Below are 24,481 nucleotides of genomic sequence, written 5' to 3'. Positions count from 1 at the left end.
CCTTTAATTAGCCTTTGCTACAAAATGGAAAACTCCAACAGCACAGGGACCAGAATCCCAGTTTTTCGAAAGGGAGAGGGCATCAGAGATACAGATAAAGATACACTATAACTTTTAGCTTTGGAAAACTTATTTTTTTGTTTAATTGCTTTTTTTAATACGAAGGCCTGTCTTAAATGTCTTAATTTCATTGTCTATTCATGAGATAGCTTAGTCCCAAAAGTTTTCAATTAAATTTTATACTACTGTAGATCTTCCCAATTCTTACTGAACGGAACAATCTTAGGGCTATTTTGGTTTTAGAGATAGAAGAACTCTCATTTATTAAGTCAATAACTAGTTACAGAATTTTAATCTTAATTCTTATAAGCTACTTCAAGTTTCTAGAATTCAGCACATTGATTTGGACTGAAAATTTGTCAAGAGGTAACTAGAGAGTAAGAATTCACTCAACCGATGTTTACAAAGTACTTATTAGCACAGCAGTGCCGACTGTGGTCTCTCAAAATATGGTGCTAGTATTTATTTTTAAGTTCTAGGGCTTAAGTGAAGTGAAATAATAGTTCAGTTCAGGAAATGTTATAGCATATCTGTTTGGTTTTAGTTTAATAGCTTTATAAAATAAATTGCTTCACATTACAGTAAATAAATGGCAGTGTTTTCCAATTTAATTACCTATCAGTAGAAAATAATAGGTGGTTCAAGGTACAGTAACTCAGTATGGTTCATCCTGGAGTAGGGGACATAGTTCAATGTGTTTCAAATACCTGTTTTAGATGCCCATTATGTCTTGGCTATTACTGAATACAAATATTAATTTCTATGGCACTGTATTATTTACAGATCACCTAACTGAACATTCCTGACTTCTCCTATAATAGCAGACTGACCATTCAAAGGTTAAGCCTCTGTTCAATGCTGATTAGTTTGGGCCAGATCTGGCGATCCAGAGGTCAAATTCAAATTTAATTAGTCATGTGGCATCTGCACGTTGGAATTTATTTTCCAGAGCAGTTGTTAACTCACTTCTTTGCTTACTTCCCTCCCAATTTTTTCATACTCCTTGCCAATTTCCCTCCCCAATTTTTCTTTTTTTTTTTTTTTTTGCTTTTAGTAACATCTTGCCAACTTCCCTCCCAATTTTTTTTTTCTTTTAGTCATTTATGTATGAAAACTCCCAAGCAGTGGTGGAACAGAAAACACAGATTTTACCTTCTTCAACTTACACAGTAAATATTTTTATTACAAAGCATATGCAGTGGCTGTCATGACAAATACTTAATGAAGACCATTTTGCGGTTACAAAAGGATCACAACAACTTTGTGGAAACCAATTACTTATCCTTGACCTCTTCTTACACTCCTTACCCTACCTCCCACCACATGCTATTATAATAGTCAATTACTTCTCCAAACCCAGTTACTTTTATAATAGAGTGAGTCACTAAATGAAGACAGCCAGTAACTTGTTACCCACACACTGGACTCCTTAAGATTCTCTTGCTATTAGTTCTGGGGCTATATGGTAGGATAAAGCAGGGGTGAAGTGCAAGAGAAGAGGTGCTCTGGAAATAAAAAAGACAAGAGATAGTGAAGTCTTGTCATTATTTCAATAACAAAATATAATTATAATCCTCTTAAAAGATAACTAAATTAATAAGGATCAAATATACAGGTTCCTCTTTTTAAACTAATAAAGACTTCAGGGCTGGTTTAAAAAGTTGCAAATATATAGGAGACTCCTAAGGGAAGTCTGGGTACATGCAAAGAGAAAAATGGGAAGGGAAGTTAATGGGCACATGAATACAACATGGTATTTTTTAAAAATATATCCATTCAACTAGGAATCCATTCTACTATAATTTAGATTCAAAGTAGGCTACAAAATGCAGCATGTGGAAATGCTCCTAAAAGAGGAAGTCTAAAGATAAAAAATTTGAGCACAACTTGTTCACTTGTGTTTACAAGTGACAAGTGATTCTATCAGCACAGAACTGTGCCCATGCCCTTCCTATGATAAAGTCTTGAAGCTATCTCACTGAGTGAACAGTTTTCAGCAACAATCTGAAATCAGAAAACTATGTGAAATATGTTACACGTGTTTTTTTCCTATCCAAGCAGATTTACACCTGCCTGCCCACTCCTATGCCACCAAGCATCATTACATACACAAGTGCTTTGTAGATATTAGAGCGGAACAAAAACACAAAAATGAGGGAGAAAATATTCTGTTCTCATCTCCATTTCTACGTCTAGATGTAGCTTATTAAGAAACAGATAAACTTTGGCAGTCAAAATGAAATCATACTGAATCATGAATGTTTGTATTTGCTGATAGGGGCAGATAGAGAATATATTGAGGGAATCCTTTGCTGGCACCAGCTGCTTAACCATCAAGGATTCTACAGGTATTTCATGTTCCAATACTTAAAACTCTTCCATACTTAGCCAAAAAAAAGTTTTATTTTGGAAAGTTCTCACTAACATTTTTTCAAAGGTGAGAGTACTTGTTTAACAACAATAATAACAATACAAAACTAAAAACTCGGAAATCACTAAAAACAGGGAAGACTTTATTTTGACTGCCAAGAGAGCTTAGCATTTATAATTATTTTTCTCTTTCCCAGCAATAAGTACTGCTCCGTAATTGTCTCCTTAATTTCTGAGACTGCAAGGTTCACAGAATATTTTCTAAGCAAAATTCTTAAAACTGACATGCATACATCAAAATATTTCTGAAATAGTCATCCAATAAGAATTTACCTTTCTGCCTATCGTGCTAGGTGGAGTATAAAATAATAATTTTTTTTAGAATCACTGTTCTCAAGGAATTTGCTATGTAGTTGGAGAGATAACAACAAGAAACATTCAGCAAAGACAACAGCAAATACAAATGTACTCATTGTATTCTCTATATTTGCCAGTTTAAAGTACAAAGAATTAAGGAGATTTTGGGTATTTCTGCTTCTCATTAGATGACTGGGAAGGCCTAACTAACAGTTGAAAAGTCAGCAGGACAGAAAGGAGTAGGGATTCAGGGGTATAAATGAAAACCTAAGTGTTTTATACAATATTTTAAGGCAAAGAGGAAGAGTGAAGTGCATAGTTAAAAACATAAAATAATGGAGGTCAACACTATTAACAATTTGTTAACAAGACCTGCGATCTCTCTGCTTTGACCAGATGTCTCACTTCCAAGTAATCACCCCATGTCCTTCCTAAACTCCTAGCAGTTCTTCCTGCCCCACCTTCCCAATTCCTGTTGTGCAGGGAACCCTCAGTGCTAAACCAATTTCTCTCTTCTTATCTCTTGAGGAAAAAAAAAATCACTCTTAGATAAAGGACCACTTTCTCTGATGCTTTTTCCTACTGATACAAATAATATATAACTATGACATTTCTTATCTTTTCACTATTCCTCTCCTTAACATTTGTCTCTTCTTGCCCATCATGAACATTATTTGGATTACTGAAATAGTTTCCTGTTCATCTCCTTCCTACAAATGGCAAATAGTACTAACAACAACTGCTTTATTATTAAATACTTTCTACATGCCAGAAGAATCCACAGAGTTTTGCAAAATAGATAATATCATCCCCATATTGCAGAGAATAAAACTCAGTATAGATGAAGGCTAAGTAACTTTCTTAGGAAGCCAGCTATGTTCTTTCTGCTATCCTGTGAAGTCTTTTATAACATCCATCTTGTTTCTGTTCCTCTTATCACAACCAAAGAGATATATCTAAAATACAAGGCTGATTACATCAGTCACCTGACTAAAGCTGTCCAGGATCAAATTCCCAAGGAGGGCATGCATGACATGGCTCTCAAATTCCATTCCTCTCCACTCACTATCCCTTAGTAACATTCTACTTCTAGAAAGACTGTTGCTGGGACAAACTAAGTGGTTTACTGACCTGTGTTTCTGATCACACAGTTTCCTCTGTCCTGAATACCTGCTTCCATTTTTATTCATTTTCCTGGGTGTTCACTATTAGAGAAAGCCTTTCCTGAACTGTACAAACAGGCTAAGAGCCCTCAACCAGCCTTCTTCCATAGTGCCCTAAGAGTATCTCTACCTCAACATTTGCTATAGTGTATTGAAAAGTTCTCTTTATATATATGTCACCAAAACTGTAAGTTCCTAGAGAGAAAGATAATAAAGTGTTTCTCTTTGTACCCACCCTGCTCCCACCAGAGTAAACAGTATCTAGCATAAGGTAAGGACATATATAATGTTGTAGATGGGGTCTGAAATGGACATAGAAACTGCAATCACTTTCCAACTCCACTGCCATTTCTGGAATATGGAACACATTTGCCTATACTTCAAACATTCAGGATCTTATGCCATCTGTTTTCTTCCATAGAAAACCCCAACTTTTATAGACTGGGCCACAAAAATCAACTATCATATTTATAAATGAACACTTTTATAATTTTCTCTTATCACTACTTTGTCAACACCAAAATTCATATACATGACTTCACAGTTATCATGATTCTTCTCAATTTCAGAACAACAGTCAGTAACAAGAAGTGACTCATACATGTGTTTATCTACATCTTTCTCTCTAGCAGCAAGGAGAGTAGAAACAAGCTAATATTTCCTGAACGGTTAATGGCACTAGATGTTACTTTAGGAACCTTATATTTATCTCATTTAATTTCCTCAACAATCCAGATAATTAGCTCTTCCCAATATTATAAAATGGGTCAGTAGCATCATCTTCATTTTGCCCCTGTTTCAGAGAATAACCAGCACTAGAGGGAATATGGTTGTATTTTCAGGGCCAAAGGAAAAGAAAGAATCACAATTTTAACTGTGGTTCTCCACGGGAAGGTCAGTGCTTGTTCCATTAGGCTATGGTGTTATCAGAATTACTAAAATACTCTTCTAATTTTGAAGTACCTTTTTTTCAAAAAATGCAAGCTATATTAATGTCCACTGAGGACATTTACCTCACTAATGGGTGAAAAAAAACTCAACACTTCATATTTCATTGTAACCAAAACAGTCCATCATTAAAAAAAATTACCTCCTTTATGTTTTTGCAAGCTTCTTAAAGATAATAAAGATAATAAAGGTCAAGGGATACTTGTGTCTATACTTGTGAGGTCAAGGGATACTTGATTAATGTATTAATGTACTCAACTGATTGAACAAGGAGCTAAATAGTTTGAAAATTCCATATGCATAACTAGAAATTTTTAACATAATTTCTTACCTCTTCTAGTTGGCATGCTTTGATGACACTCCTGTATCTATACTCATCATAGGAAACACCAAAGACGATGTTCTCTTTAATGGTACCAGGCATAATCCAGGAAAATTGTGAACAGAATGAAATTCTTCCACTGTGCTTAATTTTACCTTCTGAAGGCTCTAGTTCTCCCATTATCATCATTAGAAGTGAAGTCTGAAATTAAAAAACATTGTCATTAAGTCATTTGATCAAATCATTTTTACAATGCACTTACATTTAATTGTCATACAAAGCAGACGGGTCTAATCTGCTTTTATAAGAGTCTATATTAACTCATTCAAATCAAAATTTATTAGGCACCTACTTCCTGTTCTAGATTCTTGGCTGTGCACAAAGATACAAAGTGGGAGAAAAGAAACAATTACAATAGCATGTGATAAATGCTATGATAGAGGCTCACAAAGGAGTAGCTAGTTCACATTTCTGGCATAGATTTGGAGGAGATTAGGGAAAGATTAGTAGCAGATAACATTTGTCAAGGGCTCACTCTATGCTGGGTATTGTTCCATATGATTTAACCATATTCATTTATTTAATCTTCACAATAAACCTACAAGGTAGAATCAATATCATCTTCATTTTATAAAGGAGAGATTAGTTGAAAAGAGAGAGGATGTTTAGTAATATTGTTCCCATATCCCTTCTTTAAAAAACTAGTATAAATCATCAAAGAGATGACTAGGAACCACCAGTGAGAATATCCTTGAACAGCTACTATATATGACCATGGACTAAAATTAAAACTAATGTGACAATTCAAGTTGAAAAACAGGATTTAAACATGCCCTATTTCCTGACACCAAAAACAAAGGTTATAAATAAAAAACAAACAAAAATGAAACAAAAAAAAAATGGCGTATAGAGGAATTTGCCAATAGCCTTATCAAAAAAAGCTGGGAGTCAAAGGATATCATTTAACAGTAGCAAATCAAGTAATAGGAGCATACGCATATTTAATAATACAAAGATAAATATTAAGAATGATACTACTACTAAAATTGAGTAGAAGCAAAGGCAACAACAGAAAGAAAAACACCAATTTTATAGAACTAACATTAGTGAACTAGAGCCCATAAATTTAACATAGATATTTTTATAAATCTAGGCACTAAAACAAAAATACAAACCTTGATCAAAATCATAACAAATCCACACATACACATAAATGTACATACGCAGACAATAGACTTTAGAAAAAAATAAAAACACAAAACAAAACATAAATATAGAACTTAGATGAAGCATATCTACAAAATATGTAAATAAAAATCAGCTAAAGGTAGTAATGGTTGCAAAGTGATATTAATGTACTTAAAGTCACTGACTACACACCTAAAAGTGGTTAACATACACCTGAAGAGGTGTGATCCTTTGCCTTTGAACCACATATAGTGTTGTAAACCAGTGTTACCCCAATTAAAGTAATAATAATAGAGACGGAAATTCTCAAAATACATTAGCCATTAAACTTAAAAAGTATTTGAGGACATGCTTTGTAATAGAATACATAAATCAGTTTATTTTAAAAAAGTTAAACTCACCTTTAAAAAAAGATTTTCAGATCAAATTAAAAACAAATACAACTGTAATGTAAATAAAGGACACAGCTAAAGCAACACGATTCATAAAGGTTGGATGGAATTTAAAGCCAATAAATGTAAACAAAGGAACAAAAAGGGCTGTGATTTTCATATTGAACAAGGTAGAAGTTAGATCTAAAGATACCCAACGAAATGAAGAAAGGTACTTTAAGATTCTGAATAGCTAGCCATTACATTTTAAAAAGAGTATATTTATCAATAGCTAGCCATTAAATTTAAAAAGCAAAAAATCTAGAAACTGTAAGGAATAATAGGGAGAATGTAGAAATACACAGAAGTCTTTAATTCAACTTTATGTGTTCATGATAAAACAAGTAGACAAAAGATAAGATATATTAAGATAAATAATATAAGATAAATTAAAATATATAAGAGCTCAATATCATGACTGATCATGTATATTTAATGTGTGTGTGTGTGTGCATGCGTACGTGACGTGTAGCTCTAACCAATAATTAGGAAATACTCAAACATAATCTATTTTTAAGTGGACAAAGAACAATCATGACGACTTTGGGTTAGATGAGATTCCAAAGGAGAGAGTGTTGATAGGAAGAAAAAGAGATCAAGATGTGAACCCAAGGGCATTTCAACTTCCAGAGGTTAGGGAAGGGAAGAAAAAAAAAAAATCATTTGTTGAAATCAGAATTATACATCCAACTAACATTTCTACTTGGATATGAAATAGACATATCAAACTTAATCAAGTACTCTCTGCCGCACTTAGCCCCCCAAAACTTGTTAGTTCTCTAACCTCAGTAAATGGTATCTTGCTGCTTCTAGTTAGCCAAAAAATCCTAGTTCATCCTTGATTCCCCCATTATTTTCATAGGTCATGTTCAATTTAGTTCTATTGTATTTTCCTTCGAAGCATATCCTGAAACTTCTATAACTACCTAGATAAAGCCACTACCATCTGTTACCTGGATTAGCACAATAGTCTTCTAATTCATCCTTGTTTCTACCCTTGTCTCTCTATGTCTATTTTCAAAGAGCTATCAATGTGTAAGTAATATCATGTTACTTCTCTACTTAGAACCCTTCAAAGGCATCTATCTCCCCAGAGAAAAGTCCTCTCTTTACAAGACCCTCTGTAAGGCCCATGGATCTCATTTACAAGGCTCCCAGCAATGCTCTGACCTCCAAGTATTTCTCTAACAGCCTGCCTTCCATGGCTTACTCCGTGTTAACCTTACTGACCTCCTTGCTGATGCTTGAACAACACAAGTCCAGTCCTATTTCAGGGCCTTGCTCTACATACTTCCTAGAAAATTTGTCCCCAGACATCCAGATGTTCTAATCCTTCTCCAAGGTTTTGCTCAAACGTTGCTTTTCAATGAGGCTTTCCCTATCACCCATATTTAAAATTGCATCCCAGTCACAATCTTCCTCCTCTGCTTTATCTTCATAGCATTTACCATCATGTAAACACACTGCATATATAATCTTTTTCTCTCCCACTTGAGGCAAAAAGTGTGAGTTTCTTGGGGAGTAAGGATATGTGCTGGATTTTGTTCACTCATAATATAGCCTCAAGGTCTGGCACAAAGTAGCTACTCAATAAACTTGTTCAATGATACAAGTTTTAATTCAATGCCATATTAGCTTGCACTCCTATGCTGACTGCAGTGCTATTTATTATAGCTAAACTATGGAAAGAACCAAAGTGCCCCAAGGCAGATGAGAAGATCAAGAAGATGTGGTATATATACACAATGCAATACTACTCAGTGATCAAAAAAAATTAAACTCATTGCAGCAACATGGATGGAGCTGGAAGAGATAATGCTAAGTGAAATACATCAGAAAGGGAAGACAAATACCAGATGGTATCATTAATATGTGGAATATGAAATAAATTAATAGTCAGATAAAAAGACAAGCTGAAAAACAACCCTTGATAGCTGATTACAGAACTGAAACATAAAGAGTAGAGGGGAAGGACAGAATAGGAGGGGAGAGAGAGGGGGAAGAAAAAAGAGGGAAGGAAGCATAATGATCTATGGTGGTATCAATATGGGTGACTTGATGGAGGTGGACTACGGTGGTAACACTTGATGGGGGTACCCCAATATTATCTCAATTAAAAATTAATTTAAAAAAACTAAAGTTTTCAAAGAACTTTTAAAATGGAACTATTTTTACATAAATAGACAAACCAATGGAATATTATTATAACTATTTTATGTATGTGGTTACTGAGATAAAATAAGTCATGATTTTCCTAGAACAGGTCTGAAAAAATATCTGTGCCAAAGACCAATAAAAATGGATAGCTCATTTATGCAATAAAGTTACTGAATACCCACCATATATAAGAACTGAACTGAGTGCTATGAAAAATATAAAGATGTAGGGGGAAAAGTCACTGAAGATAATATGAAGAAATAAAGTCCAGAGAATATGACTCTCAGTGGAATAATTTATAAGAGACCAAATCCAAGCATTTTCCTAATATCAGTGTAAGAAATTCTCCAAAAAAGCTTCTTCTACTTCAGACCAGAAAAAGAAAAGAGAAATGTATGCAACATTAAAATCTACATTACAAGAAAAAAAAGAAAGACACTACCTTGCCGGCTCCAGTAGACCCAGCAACTGCCAACAACTGTCCCCGCTCTATCTTGAAATTGATACCTTTCAGGACAGGAGTGCCAAGAAGTGAGATGTTACTGAAGATGAGGCTGTTATCACCATTGGAAACGTTTCTATTGTTACTACTTTGTTTTACTTTCTCAAATAATCCTCCAAATCCCTTTAAGAAAAAAACAGAAAATAAAAACATAGTTTTTCAGATATTTTCAATAGCTATTTGTTTTATGGATGATTAGTTTGAAAGACACATGATGCATATTTCATAACACATAATTATACAGCACATAATTTCTACAGCACATGACAAAACCATTTGAAAATGATACCATTTAATAAAATTAAAGATTGATTATCTATGTACCTTCTGTAAACTGAGTAAGCAAATATTATTATTGAATCCCTAGCAAAATAAAAGGTAGGTTTTATTTTTTTAATTTAATGAAGTACCATTGTTTTATATCCTTGTTAATATTTTGACAGTATAGGATTTCTCCCCTCACGGGTGCTTTTCCACCACCAAAGCACCCATAGTTGAGGTAGCTTTTGTCATCCTCTTCTTTCAAAGCTGTAGACTGTGACTCAGAGAAACAAAGTGGCCAAAGTCACATAACCAGTAGGCCAGAGATGAAAGACACCCCAAATTTGATGTATAATTTATCGTGATGATAGTACCTTCCTTTAGGCAACCTGAGACAATTCTTTCGTCATTATTATTATATAAGTGTGATGAGATGATGTGGTGATTTCACTGAATTCCACTTATATGAGAGTAGCTGAGCAGATAAAATTCCCCTTTGAGAATTTCCTACTTCTCTTTGCATCACAGGCAGCTGGGAAGGTAGCATTTTTCAAACCAAGTAAACTACGAACATCGATCAGGAGGAAGTTACCACAGTTTGAAGGAAATCTAATCTCACATCATCAACATCCAAATGTACATGTTCCTAAAGTACATCTGCCTGAGAATTTGCCTGCTGTTTAACACTTTTTCTTTTCCATGAAAAAAATGAAGCATTTTTTTTAGCATCAATTTCCACAGTAGAAGTTTCAGAGAAAAATGTACATAAAAGTCTAAGCTTTTTAAAAAGTGGTTCCAATTATTTTTCTTCCATCTATGTATAAGAGTACCAGTTCTCGGGCCTCCCCTCCCCCAGTGGCACAGCGGTTGAGTGCTGGGCTGCGAAGCTGCCCACAGCCTCTGCAGCACCAGTTCGATCCCCAGCCACTGGCCAGGGTCCCACATGGTGCAGCAGACCTCTCCCGCCACGCCCACTGCTCGCCTCAGCAGTGTATTTCATCAGTCTGCCTGTTCTGTTCCCTGCTCTGGCTCTGGTGAATTCTCTCACCCTCCTGCGCTTCTGACTGTATCCAGTGCTTGTATAAATAAATAAATAAATCTTTAAAAAAATAAAAGAGAGTACTAGTTCTCATGAACCCTCTCAGTAACACTGTTGCTTGTTGGTTTGGGATTTATTTTGTTTTGTTTCTTGTAGTTTCATAAGACGAAATGGAATCTTATTTTTACTTATTTGCTCCTGAGTAACGCTAAACAATCTCCATGGATATGACTTCCCTGTAGTTGTGAATGCAATGGTTATAATACCCAGCCTTTGTCTCATCTTTTCAACTAGCTGGATAATAGTTGACAAATCATTGTAACATTCCAAGCTTCAGTCTTCAAAGTTTTTTAGGGTATGAAATGAGGTAATGGATAGGAAAATATTTTGTATACAGTGAAATAGTAACTATTCATGTCTTTTTAAATGAAGTAATACTGTGAGTAGAAAAGAGCTCTGGAGTTAGGGAAACCTAGACTGATCTTTTAGCTCTACCATAACTAGTTATATAACCTTGTCCTAGTTACTTGAACTCTCTAAGTCTCAGCTTCCTAATACATAAATAGAAATATTACCTACTCACAGGTTTGGAGTGAGGGAGGAGTCATTTATAACTCATCAGGCACTTGCCTTTTGAATAACTGGGTGGATGGTGATGTCATCCAAGAAGGTGGAGACACACTGGAAGGAGTGGATTTATAAAACTTTGGGAGTGATGACTGTGAAATGCTTGAGGATCATACAGGAATTTGAAAATATATGTATTAAGTTCAGGAAAGAAACTGGAGCCAGAGATTTGTATTTGAGGGTCACTGGCACACTGACATCATTGAGCCTGAGTGTGGTAATCCAGAGAAAGCATCAAATGCCAGAAGGAAACCTTAAGTAGGGACTGGGTAGCCCCTCATGGCAGGCAGGGTAGGTTGGGAAGCCACTGTCTGAGGATAAAATAATTATAAAGAGTGGTTCACTAAACCTAAGTTAAGTGATAAAATTAAGAAGACAAGAATTTTAATAGATTGGTGAAGGCAGAATCCAGAGTTTAGTGGGGGAGAATTTCATAAAGATAAGGAAGCAAGAATAGATTTGACAGCAACGGGAAGGAGAGTGATGATCGGAGGAGAAGGGTAGGTGTGCAAAAGTCAAGAAAGTTTTTTTAACTTGAAAATATTTAAATGTGAGAAGGAATTAGTTGAAATGAGTTGTTGAATTTTCCCAAGAGAGAATAATTGCTGGGCCCGTTTTGAGAAGATGAAGCTAGACACTAATAGTTCAGTAAAAGCCAGGAAGAAACATTCTTTTTTCTCTTAGAAAAGAAGAAAGAATGAAATGATAATTCCAAGGGCAGAGAGAGAAGTTGGAAGCATCCCTTCAGAATGATGGCTTCTACTGTAAAAGGTAATGCCATCAGCCTGGGGTCTGGGGAGGAGATGAGGTAGAGGGCAGGGAGGTTGGGGACTTCAGAAAAGTGGTTACAAATCTGGAATGGCTTTGGGAAATGGTAAAGGAAATTCACTCAAGATAAATGAAAGGATTTCCCAAGAAGATTTATAGACCCAGTTGTTAAAAATGTAACTGCATAAAATTTACTATTGACAAAAATACATGATATTCCCAGATAGAACCACCTTCATCAAAGCTAATAAATTTTGAAAGTTTTACAGCAAAGCATTCAGTAATTCAGTTGAGAGTGCTTCTGGGAGAAGACAAAAATGAATGGTCTTGGAAAAAGCAGAGGTTACACACTAGGAGGTTACACACTAGGAGGGATCCCAAACTGAAAGTTGAGTATACCAGAAATCTTGATGAAATTGAAAGGCAGTAAGGGTGGAATTAAGAGACTGAGAGAGCTGAAGGGCTAGGAAATTCTAAGTCAAGAAAGATTTCAGAGCATGACATTTCTAAAGTGGATTAAGTCTAGCTGCTCACAATGCTTAGGATATGACTAAAAGAGAAAGCTTCTAAAGAAATCACTATAAAATATAACTGTTATGGACAGTATGGGATGTTTGTTCATGTGAACACTGAAGGCTCAGACATGATGGAAGACGGCACAACAACAAGGGCCACTGTCCTGAGAAAATACCATTAATGAGTTCTGAGTTTAATACGTGAGAGTCAAAGACTAGATGAGGACACAGCCAGGTGGGAGGCAACAATCTAGCAAAAAGGGTTGCAGACTGTGATATTTGGGTTCAAAATCCAACTCTGCTGGCCTTTGTCAGTTATGTGAGCTAAGTAGATACCTTAACTTTTCTATATTTTTTCTTTTAAACGTGAGGGGACAGAAGGAGGGAGATGGAAGAGCACCAGGGACCACAGTGATGGTCCACAGGTGTGGCAGTGGGAGAACTATGGTGACTACCATAGTTCTACCTGAGGGGAGAAATCATATACTGCCCCCAAATGTAAGAAAAAAAAAAGTACTTAATTTAAACATAAATGAACTGAAATAAAAATAAAAAGTTTTTAAAGGCCTCTTAACCTTTCTAAGTTTTCATTTCTTTATCAGTAAAATGGAAATATTCATATTACTTAGGATAACAGGAATGCTATTTATATAAGACAAAATGTATGAAGTGCTTATTTTAGTGCCTGGCACATACTCAGGGTTATTTTATGAGATGGAGGGACAGTAAAGTAATTTTCCACCAAAGAAGGGAAAAAAATTGTGTGGAAATGTCAAATTTTTCATTTTCCCTTCATATCTAGTAGGGAATTTGCAATTCCCAAAGCAAAAATGTAACATTACACACACAAGTTTCCAAAAACAATTTTGTGAGACAGATAAAGAATTATTCCCTTACCTGTAACTTAATAACTGAAGTGAAACTCTGCTGGATGAGTTACTTATATAAATAAAATCAATTTATGATATTGTGAAATATGTAGAAATAGGACATTTATTTCACAATACCTATCTTTACTCAGCAGATAAATGATAAAGAAGAACTCAACAAGTGTACAGTAATAAAACCATCAAGAGTTCTCAATACTCACATATGCCAAAAATCATAATATTTTGTGATAATGTTTTGTTCTGGCTATGAAAAATAGGAGAGAATTTATAACCATGAGTGAAAATAAGTAAATATACATTGGTCTATCTCTCATACACCTTTATATTGAACGGTCTATGGAATGCACCTTGGAGTAGAGAAGTTAGCATCTACTGAGGAGTGATTATAAACATAATCACTCTGCTGAACACATTACATAAGTTATCTCAGTCAATCTTCAGAACACATTTACTAAGTAAATATTAATATTCCCACTTTGCAGACGGAGAACAAATAGCTCCACAAAGTAACTTGGACTAGATTACACAAATGGCAGAGTCAGGATGCAAATCCTGCTCTGTTTGACTCCAAAACTGATGAGATTTGTATTATTTCCTAAACGGTCCTGTGAAACAAGTTCTGATGGAAAATGCTGAAGAGATTTTTATACTGTAATATTCCTGGGCCTCTACTTCTTAATCTATAAAATAGTTCTCACAAACTATCATCACACTAACTTTGTTGTCCACTGAGATGAAAACTAGATTCACCAAGAAGAAACTGCTTAAGTATTTAGTGAAAACAATTAAAAAAAAATTCTGACCTCCTCCCAGTAAGCTGTTGCATTCTCCATCATGACTTCTGTGGTTGTTAAATTGTATTCTAATGTCTTATATTCTTGTTTCTGTAAGAAATCCTGTTTCAAAAGAGAGCAAACATGCATCATAGAACCAGATTAGTGTATCATAACAACTATATTACTCTCTAATAGTGCTGCATCTCATATTTGGATTTTATGAATTACATTAGAAATGATGTCTTAATAAAATAAGTTTATAAGTGTTCTAAAGTTCTAAAAATTGCCAAGTATTAGATTTCATCATTTCAAATATAAAACTGTTTTTATACAGTAGATTTTGACATACCATTGAGTCTTCTTTGTACTGTTACATATCTTAATCTTAGTGATGAATTTATGAGGTAACTCTGAATTACCCACCCATGTGCTTCAATTCATCATTAGGACAGAGAGAGAACTAATGTGTTCATCTTTACAGCACCTCCTAATTAGGGGCATCATAAACATCACTTCTCTGGGTTCAGTAATGGTATAATGATCTGATACAAGTGATTTTAAGCAAGAACCCTTAATTCTAAAAAGAAGGGCATACTTTCCTGAGGAAGGTTGGAACACAAGGAAGAATTAAGTCCATGCATCCTGAGGTCTTCCCTGTAGAAGGTAGTAAAAAAAGACTGCTGCTTGCCAAGCTTTATCTAGTGCTTCTTTGCTTTTCTCTCTTCTCTTTTACTAAAATTTCCCCATTGGCTTCTTTCTCTCCCAGTTTTGTTTTGAATATCTGTTCTCCAGTTATGTTCCTGTTCAGTGACTCTATGGCTCTGTTCAAGTCTCTTCCCCTCAACAATTCCCCCTGGCCCCCATCAAACACACTGTTAACCCTGATGGGTTAACAGAAGAAACAAAATAACTCCAAGGATTGCCATGATTCTGAGCTACATTCGCCAACTTGTCTAAATCACAGATCTCAAAGTTGCATAGTCTTTTCAAGGTGCTGTGATTAAGGAAGATGGCTGAGTAGAGATTGTGATAAAGTATCTCTGATTGGGGGAGCTGCCACTGATTGTGAGAGAGTACTCAGTTCTCTATTCAATTTTTCAAAAGAGGCTGAAGCCATGATTTCTTTCGTCACATTTCCCAATATTAATCAGAGGAAACTAATTGATTTTTTTTTTCAAATGTAGAAGTAAAAAAAATAGGTCTGGGGCCAAAATCAGATCTATGTGCCACTGTCTGAAAACTGGTTTAATTAAAAACTGGCAGAACCACTGAAAAGTGGCTTTACCTTCAGTTTTCATTTACGTCATTGTCATTTATTTTCTGGATTTCATATTTACATGAATGTCAAAATATATCTAACAAACCATTCTGATCTGCATATAAATTATAAAAATCATAATCATAACCACACACAGATTCATGGTGATGATTCGATTAGCTTTGTATAAATTGAAACTCATCATCAGAGGATTTCAAAACTTATCTTCAAAGCTACTAGTTACAGCCTTGCTGGAATTTTAAAGTAACTAATGTGGCATAAAATGCCATTCTCATCCATCATACTGAATAGGGAAATGTTTGTAAAAGTTTGTGGTGAACATGCCTAGTGTTAGCTTCATGGTGACTGTCTCCATCTTTTTGCACAGTCAAGTTCATAAAACTTATTTATGGATTTATTATTTGAATAAAATTCTCCAGAATGCAGAGATAATATTTTCTTCAATTTCTCTGTCTTAGGAGAATCTCACTTCATTTCACTAGGCCTTCATTACATGGACTCACTAGATCACATATAGACATCAAGAGCAGAAATCCTATACAATAAACAGGCCCAAAACCAGGAATTCATTTCTACAGAGTCAGCCTTCCAGAAAGGTTCTAGAATGTTCTAGAACCATAATATAACTGTTCAGTCATGGCACATTACCTGTATTTTATTTATGGCTCCAATAGAGTCATACCATGACTGCACGGCCCCAGGGAACTGCCGAGTGACTGCCATGCGCAGAACAATGCAGAATGAGATGGTTGTGAATATTTTTCGAAGGACGATTCCTTTGAGCAGTGCATAGGGGAGCACAGATAAAAACACCACAAAGAACCCTGAGAAGAAGAAAGCTGAGCTATTGAAGTATCTCACACAGGCTGCCTTCCGGGTCAGTTTCAATTCTGTTCTATAAAAAAATAAATAAGATTCAGGGTGCTTATTTACTTTTCAGATATTAGACATTATAAAATATAAAGTCTGAAGGTGGGCTCTTGAGTCTTTTTCTCTGTTTTCTGATCCTTTTCACAACCCTGTATGATTTGCGTGACCTCCAGAAAGTTATTTAACTCTTTTCCTGAGTCATCTTGTCTAACAGGCAAAAACAATAAATGAACCAGTGACTTGCATATAATACCTATAAATATTTTAAAATTAATAATCTCAATTATTATTACTACTTTTTTAATATATTTCTTTATTATTAAAGTAAATTATTGTTAATTTTATTATTTAATTACTAAAATTATCATTAATTTTATTGCATTAAAATGAGGATTTGGTCTTTTTTTGTGGTGGGTTGATAATTTAATCAATTAAATATGGAAATGAAGACAATGTTAAAGGAAAAGAACAATTTGATTGTCACCTAATAGATTCTTAATGCTTTAGAAATTCTAGCTTGTCTTTGGAGAAAATTAAAAATAACATAAGCCACAAATTTCTCAAACCTTAGCATGAGTTAAAATCTCATGAGAGACTTGTTAAAATACAGAGCCTCAGACTCACCTCTCAAAAATATTTACTGAATAAATCTGCAATAGTATTCCAGAATATGGGTTTTTAAAAGAACCTAAGTGATTCTGCTGCAAGTAGTTTCCAAAAAATTAGAGGAGAGTAGATACTGCATCCTCTCAAGTCTGCCTCTCTCATTTTACTAGAGTTATTTGTAATCCAAATATATTACATTTTTGATCTTCTAGACTGAGCTGCAAATGTGCTTTTTTTTTTTTTTTTTTTGGATACATTGATAATAGTTTTAAATGCTCCAACAGTCAGAAAACAAGGAGTACAGAGATTGGTGAGAACAGTGCACAACGCTGCCTTCAACCTCTGTCCTTCTAAAACAGGACCATAAAAAGTGGGATCCCTGTGATCCTCCTCATTCAGCCACTGTAAGGGAAAGCACAGCAGTGATCCAGACAGGTGGAGGGATCCAAAGGGAGAAGCAATAGCCATGCCTAGCCTTTGGACTCTAGTTCCACATACTTTTATAATTCAGAAAAAAAAAACAAAAAACAAAAAACACTTCTTATTCTCAAGTGGCAGAATCCTGAGTAACTCTTTAAAATCTGGGGGAAAAAATGTAATCCTGAGTACAGTGATGAGGAAAATGGAGCTCAATGTGCCCTACCTAGATTGTGATTCACAGTCTAATGAAGTCAAGCCTTATCTTTTTCAATTTTTTGTCACTGAAGACCGATTATGGTTTTAGAATCTCACTGGGGTTTAATCCCTAGCTCTGCCAGTGATAGCTATACTATCTCAAGCAAGTTGTCTTTCCTTTGAGCCTATAGAAGGAAAGCAAAATAGCATCTCCTTGTGGAGTTGTTAGCACAGCAGAGGGCATGACACAATGTGTGTCCCTCATTCTTCAAAAGAAAAAAAAAAAGAATATTTTCTAGGTTGATATTTAGAAAACACTTCATAAAAATGTGAACAAATTTGTCCAAATTGTTGTTGAAATGAATAAGAAACAGCTGACAGCAGGGGAAGAAGTAGGACTACAAGAAAAATGGATTAATGAACATTTATAAGTCACCCAGGAATCTATGCTCCGCATAATAAAATCACTAACACTTTATGAGTCATAAAAATATTTTATGAGTTTCTCATAAAAAAAATTGAAAATGACTTTATTACCAAGGAGCAATAAAAGAATAGATTTTTTTCAGGGAGCTTGCAAATCCTTTTGCCCAATTCAACAGTGGCCCAGGCTGAGGCAATCACCTCTTTGAAGTACATCCTGCCAATTTTTCCAGAACATTATATTTGCTCTCTTGGGTAGAAGCAATTCTTACTTTCCCATATTTACATCAGTACTGTCCAACATTTTCAGGTAACAATTTCATGCCACATTAAGGAACTGGATTATACAAGTTACAACCACATTGACTATTAGAATTGGTCAAAAAGAAATACAGACTAGGATGGATAGATTTAATCTTCTGAGGAAGAGGGTTAAAAACCCAAAGTCAAGATAAGTGAGCACCAAGAATAACCTGACCAGGAGTTACCATAAAGCCTGAGAAAACTGGATTCTCTGATGACCTCATCACTCTTGCTATGTCTATGCTTATAGGCGTTAAGTGTGACCAAGGGACAAGTGTGATGGGGGATAAACAACTTCAACCAATGAATCAATTCCCCCAAGAACTTTAAGCATATTCTGGAAAGCAAAATATAATTCCTTTCCTGGATTTGTCTTGTAAGGCATAATAAAAACAGGTGACCATTAATGTTTGGAAAATAAATACTCTTTTACTCTTTCTATTTACATGGCAAAGGAATTAACATTTCAGCATTTCTTTTGTTGTTCCAATCACACACCTGCAGCTCAGTTACCATTGTCCACTGGAATCAACAGCCTAAATTCCTGATAACACATATTCATGCCACCCAAAAAGTATTTTTCCTCTTCCTTATAGGGTATCTGCCCCTGTGAAACTCTCATATGCAATACATCCCGAAATTATTTGCACTTAACTGTATAGTCAACCTCACTGAGTATCCTAAACCATTTTTTATAAAACCTGGAACTTGACTAAAGAGAAATGGTATCATGACTACAGAAATGCCATGTATTTTGCCCAAAATTCTCTCAGTGATCCTATCTCAGTCTGTGCTGACTTTTTTGCTGGAGAGAGTCTTTCCTAATCAATGAAAGAAAGGTTGTCTGAGGTTAAAACAAGACTAGTTATAAGTGCCAGGGAATGACTGTATCTCAGGTGGTGGCTCGCTTACACTGAACTTCTCAAGTTGGAGAGCTTATATAAACACAATTTATAGACATTATCCAGCATTAAGTAAATAAGGAACAGACATTTTAACCAAATAGAGAGTTTTTCATTTTTTGTGAACACATAAATTAAGTAAAATGTAATAGAAAAATCACTCATTTTGTTCAAAATTATATATTATAATTATGTATTATCATTATATATATTTAGTAATCTAGCAGTTCCATTTAAGATTTCAATCAACTTCCTGTTTCATGATCACTATTTTAATCAAATAAGCATATTAAATAGCTGTAAACACATACAGGCAATTATTCCATAAAGTATAAATATCCTTAAAGTACAAAACAACACATGTGATCAACTATATAAAACTACACCCCATGAAAGTGACTTTATGCAAATCATGATGAATGTTGACTTAGTTTAAACCAATTGTTTGTCAGAAACTGAAAAGATGAGTTGGAAGTTCACTGTGATAGACTTATTTTTAAAATATTAAACATTAACTTGCTAGTTATATTGAAAAATTATCAGAATGACTTACTGTCTTAGATTTTCAATAATTTTTTCCATTGCCTCCTCCCAGCAGTATGCCTTAACAGATTGGATATTTTCAATAATTTCTGAGGTGATCACAAGTCTTTCGTTGATCTTCCCAGCTCTCTGATCTCTGTAAACCAATTAATCAATCAACCAATCGAATACTTCATGAAAACAAGTCAAATTATCCACTAAGAATTGCTCAAGGTTTTAAGAAAAGTCACATTTCCTTTTATCAATAGATGGTAACAAAAATAACAGCTGCCATTTACTAAGTGCTTTCAACACGCCAGACACTGTACTAAATGCATTCCATTTATTATTTCTAATCTAATCTAACAGTGTAAAGATGCATTGATCTCCATTTTAAAGATTAAAAAGCCAGAAACTCACCTAACTAGTAAGTATGCAAAGTGAGATTCAAGCCAAGAGCTAGCTGATTCAAAATTTGCATTTTTATCATACCCTAGCTGACAAACTAGAAGTCTTCTATCACTACCAGTAGTTGGTATCACTGACTCATTTTGTAATAAAAAAAAAATAAGTAGAGTTCTGGCATGATGATCCATGAACCAGAGTAGGAAAAGCTTATAAATTCTATCTAAAATATATGCATTCCCTCCCATTTACATGTTTCATTCATTCTACCTAAATCTTGATCATTGATGCCACTAAATCATTAATGCCACTAAAATAACTCCTTTTTAGTAGCACCCAGTAAATAAATCACAGTTCACTATGTACAGTAGTCCTGGCTCTGTTAGAGAGGGCTTTCTGAAAACTTAATTTAAAACCTTTTAAAGCTATGGAAATAGTGTTACCTATACTTCATCATCATCTTCCCTAAGCCGGACTGGAAAAGGGCAATGACAATTAAGAAAGCAAGTCCACAGAAGGCAGAGGCCTGTAACAACTCCCACAGCAACCCCATCAGAAGGGTCACTTGTAAAGGAACAATCCACACGAAATGAGTCAATGCAAGTCCCTGGAAAATAAAATCATAGTGAAAACTAATACATTTTATCCACCTTCACCCCCAAACAAACAAGCATAGATGAAAGAAATCAAGCTCAGTGAACTTATACAACCAAACATCCCCTGGTTCTGAACATGCAAAAAGTTAGGTGTTTGTTACATGGAGCACACAGCAATGTGCTTTAACACTGTACACACAGACCAGGATTTCCCAGGGGACAAATTTGAAGTCACTGCTTTTTAAAGTATGTTTTTACTCAATGGAATAGAGACTGAACATCTTAAGTATCATGTAAAGAATTTGTTGTAAATAACTTTCTTCTATGTTTATAAAGCAAGAGTGATGGCACAGAACATGGGGAAAAAAAGAAGCTTCAACTACTTCAGAAGCTTCAACTACTCAACTGCACAATTCTATCATTTGATGATATCTTCAGAATAAAGCATGCTCAATTCAATGGTAACTTACTTAGTACCTGCTCTGGATCCAGCACCTTGTTCAGTACTAGGAATGCAAAGATAAATAGAACAGCATATCTGTCCTCAAGGACCTTGCTTTTGTCTGTGACACAAGACAGCACTTAACAGGCACTGCTCAGAGTATCATACTCAGCCAAAGTAAATAAGTGATTTAAAGTATTAAAGAGAAACAAGATCTGACAAGGACTGAATTTTGAAAAACCTTATTAAATACACAGCAAGTCAAGGTGCCTTTGAATTGAGTTATCCCACAAAACCCGAGAATGGTCTTCTGCTACACAACTTAGCTTTGTCAGTTTTTAGAAACAGGAAGTTAAGGATGCATACAATTTAACCACTTATAATTGCTATATGACTCAGAAAACTTTGGGGGGAAGTTTTACAATTTATAACAATAATACATAAAATATTAAGCCAATAGGTACATACTTCATCAAATTTGTTGAGGTTGTTGGAAAGGAGACTAACAAGTTGTCCAATACTTATTTTATCTAGAACACGACTTGACAGCTTTAAAGTCTAAAAAGAAAAGGGGACATTAGATGGTGTTGACAGAGAGAAATATAAGTAACATCATAATACAGCTGAGGAATTAAGTTACTATAAATGCATTTTAAGTAAAGGTAATGAAAATTATTTTATATTTCATCCAGTTTAGTATCTTTCTGTATTCTCTTCACAACAAATATGATACTGGCATACCTTTAGCTATTTTATTTTCAGTAGTAAGAGAGTAATAATTATTTTTTTCCTCAAAAGTGGGAAAGATATTGTACTTATATATTCAGTTACATAGTGTGAGCAGTATTTATTTTGTTTTTGTATTATTTTTATAAAAGAAAAAAGGGCAGTGAAATTTGAAAGGGGAAAAAAAAAACCTTAGCCCTAAATTTTTCATGTAGTACTACAGTAATTCTATTGAGTAAAAGTACCATTAAAGTCAATAAAAGTATATTGTGAATAACTGTATCACTAATAATTTTGGGAAAGATCATATTAACAATACAAAATTCTTAAAATTTACAAAGAAAAATACATATATAACAATAGAATTTATCATTAAGAAGATAAATATGATTATGAAAGATCAGTCATACTTTGCCTATAAAATTTAATAAGAATTGAAATGCCCATCTTGATGGCTTTGATTGGAGAGTACCCATCAAATATTTGTTTCAACTGAATCTCTCACATAATATGCAGCACTCAGTAGAGGCAAATCACTATATTCAACACTTCAGGGATTAAGGTTTATTTAAACATAATTCTCTTTACAAAGCAACCTTAGTTACATATGATAAATGAGTTTATTGTCATAAACCATAACAGTGTAGGTAAAGAAAAAGGTCATATATCTGGTTATGAAGAGATTTTATTGAGGAGGCAGAATTCCAAAACACTATTTTGAGCAATATGGAAGGGTGGGAGGGAATCCTTTGAGCTGGATTACACATGATTTAGGCACAGACTCAGTCTCAAGGGACTGAGTTTTCCATGGGGCCTATCATGGAACTGTGTGCATGAGCAAGTGTTGCATGAACTTTTCTTAAGTTTGGTTAGTTCCATCTTCTTGAAATTCACAGACAAAACTCAATTTAAAATATAATGTGGATGTACCACAATTGCAGATTTTAGAACAAAGCAAAAGAGTGCTCTATTACAAAATTTGGAATATGGTAGGAAGGGTAATGGCTGCTGCCAACCACATGAATGAAACTGGGACCAGTTTACTTTAGGCTCACTTTAGGAATCAAACCAGAGCCATGTCCAGATGTTTTCACATCTTTGGGGAGGAAGCCAATATTGGTCAATAAAAGCAAACTAGGTAGGAATAGATATTGAATATTGAACAGATACTCAAAACTGAGAAAGAAGGACAGCCATGCTAGCTTCTAAATCTTCATTAATACACACTAGGTATGAAAGCAGTATATGGCTGTATTTCAGCCAAATGATATATATAGACTTCTTTACAAATAAACCTGCTATTTTTTAATCTTCCTTCTTGTAGCCCACAGAGCATTCATGTCTTTGCTTTCTGTGTAACAGTTTACCATGCTTATTTTAATTTTCCTAGTAGTTGAAAAACCCTCCACTCAAAGGATTATGATTTACCCATTTTAGAAATTTGGGAGAAGACTGTACATAATGTACCATGTATTTTAGGCCTTAGTTTCTTATATCCATAAAATAGGGATAAGAGTTTCTATCACGAGAGTCAAGATAGTAGACCAAAATCACTTAGAAGCTTGTCATGCACATACTTAGGCTTTAGTTATACCAATAAGCACATTAAAAATACTTTAAAAACTAAATTCAACTGTCTTTTATATGCATTATGAGTAAATTGCACATTCTAAATGATACCTAACAAATTCTTCACTTAAGTAAAATCTCTGGATCAAAATAAAATTTTGTTGATCAATCACCATTGCTTTCCTGGTACTTATGAACTGAAATGGCAGCTGAAGTGATTTGATTATATTGTGGGCTCTGCTTTTTTCTTGTGCCTCCATAAAAGCCTTTTGAACAATCAAGTACAGCTATCAAGGTTTTATAACACAATTGACCTTGCATTTACATTACAGAAGCATCATGGGATGCTAGAAGGAATTTCATATCTATGTCCCTTTATAAGGCAAGTGTATAGTTGTTATATTAGGGGAAGAAAAAAAGAGATAAAGCAATAGCCAAATAATTGAATTAAAACAGCTTTCCATAAAGACCTGGCAGTTGCAAGCAGTCACCTAAGGTCTGGAATCAGGTTGGTGAAAGAACACGTCATTGAAATGACCTTAAATTGTATTTTTAAAATATCAAAGTCTTAACTTGGATTCATCTAAACTATACTTCAGCAACTTTAGCTCCTGTCTGAACAATACACAAGAAAGGCAGGCAAGATTCATATGATTGCCAAGCCCATGCTGTCCCCACAATTTTGAAGTTGTAGCACTCACAGGATAACAGAAATCTAACCTAAAATAACCCAGTGGATGTCACCTCTATGTAATGAACAGTTACAGTGGAAACTTTTACTGCTTGGGTTACCATTAATAATTACATAGTATACTCTTCTTACTGAACATAAAAATATTGAGTCATTTC

General features: G+C 34.6%; 1 protein-coding gene across 1 annotated transcript in view; it reads right to left on the bottom strand.

Moving 5' to 3' along the window:
• CFTR (CF transmembrane conductance regulator) overlaps positions 1–24,481 on the bottom strand; it is a 152,945-nt gene that overhangs the window by 79,803 nt on the left and 48,661 nt on the right. Inside the window, exons 5-11 of the mRNA XM_054692591.1 lie at positions 21,806–21,895; positions 20,743–20,906; positions 19,926–20,051; positions 16,302–16,548; positions 14,402–14,494; positions 9,439–9,621; positions 5,230–5,421 (exon numbers count right to left, since the gene is read on the bottom strand). Of these exons, the coding sequence (XP_054548566.1) occupies positions 5,230–5,421; positions 9,439–9,621; positions 14,402–14,494; positions 16,302–16,548; positions 19,926–20,051; positions 20,743–20,906; positions 21,806–21,895 (1,095 nt within the window). The remainder of the gene's footprint in view (positions 1–5,229; positions 5,422–9,438; positions 9,622–14,401; positions 14,495–16,301; positions 16,549–19,925; positions 20,052–20,742; positions 20,907–21,805; positions 21,896–24,481) is intronic.

Source organism: Talpa occidentalis, unplaced genomic scaffold, assembly GCF_014898055.3.
Source record: "Talpa occidentalis isolate TD23 unplaced genomic scaffold, MPIMG_talOcc4v2.1, whole genome shotgun sequence".
Lineage (NCBI taxonomy): Eukaryota > Metazoa > Chordata > Mammalia > Eulipotyphla > Talpidae > Talpa > Talpa occidentalis.
The sequence above is the reverse complement of the archived record's forward strand: the minus strand, read 5'-3'. Positions and strand labels throughout refer to the sequence as shown.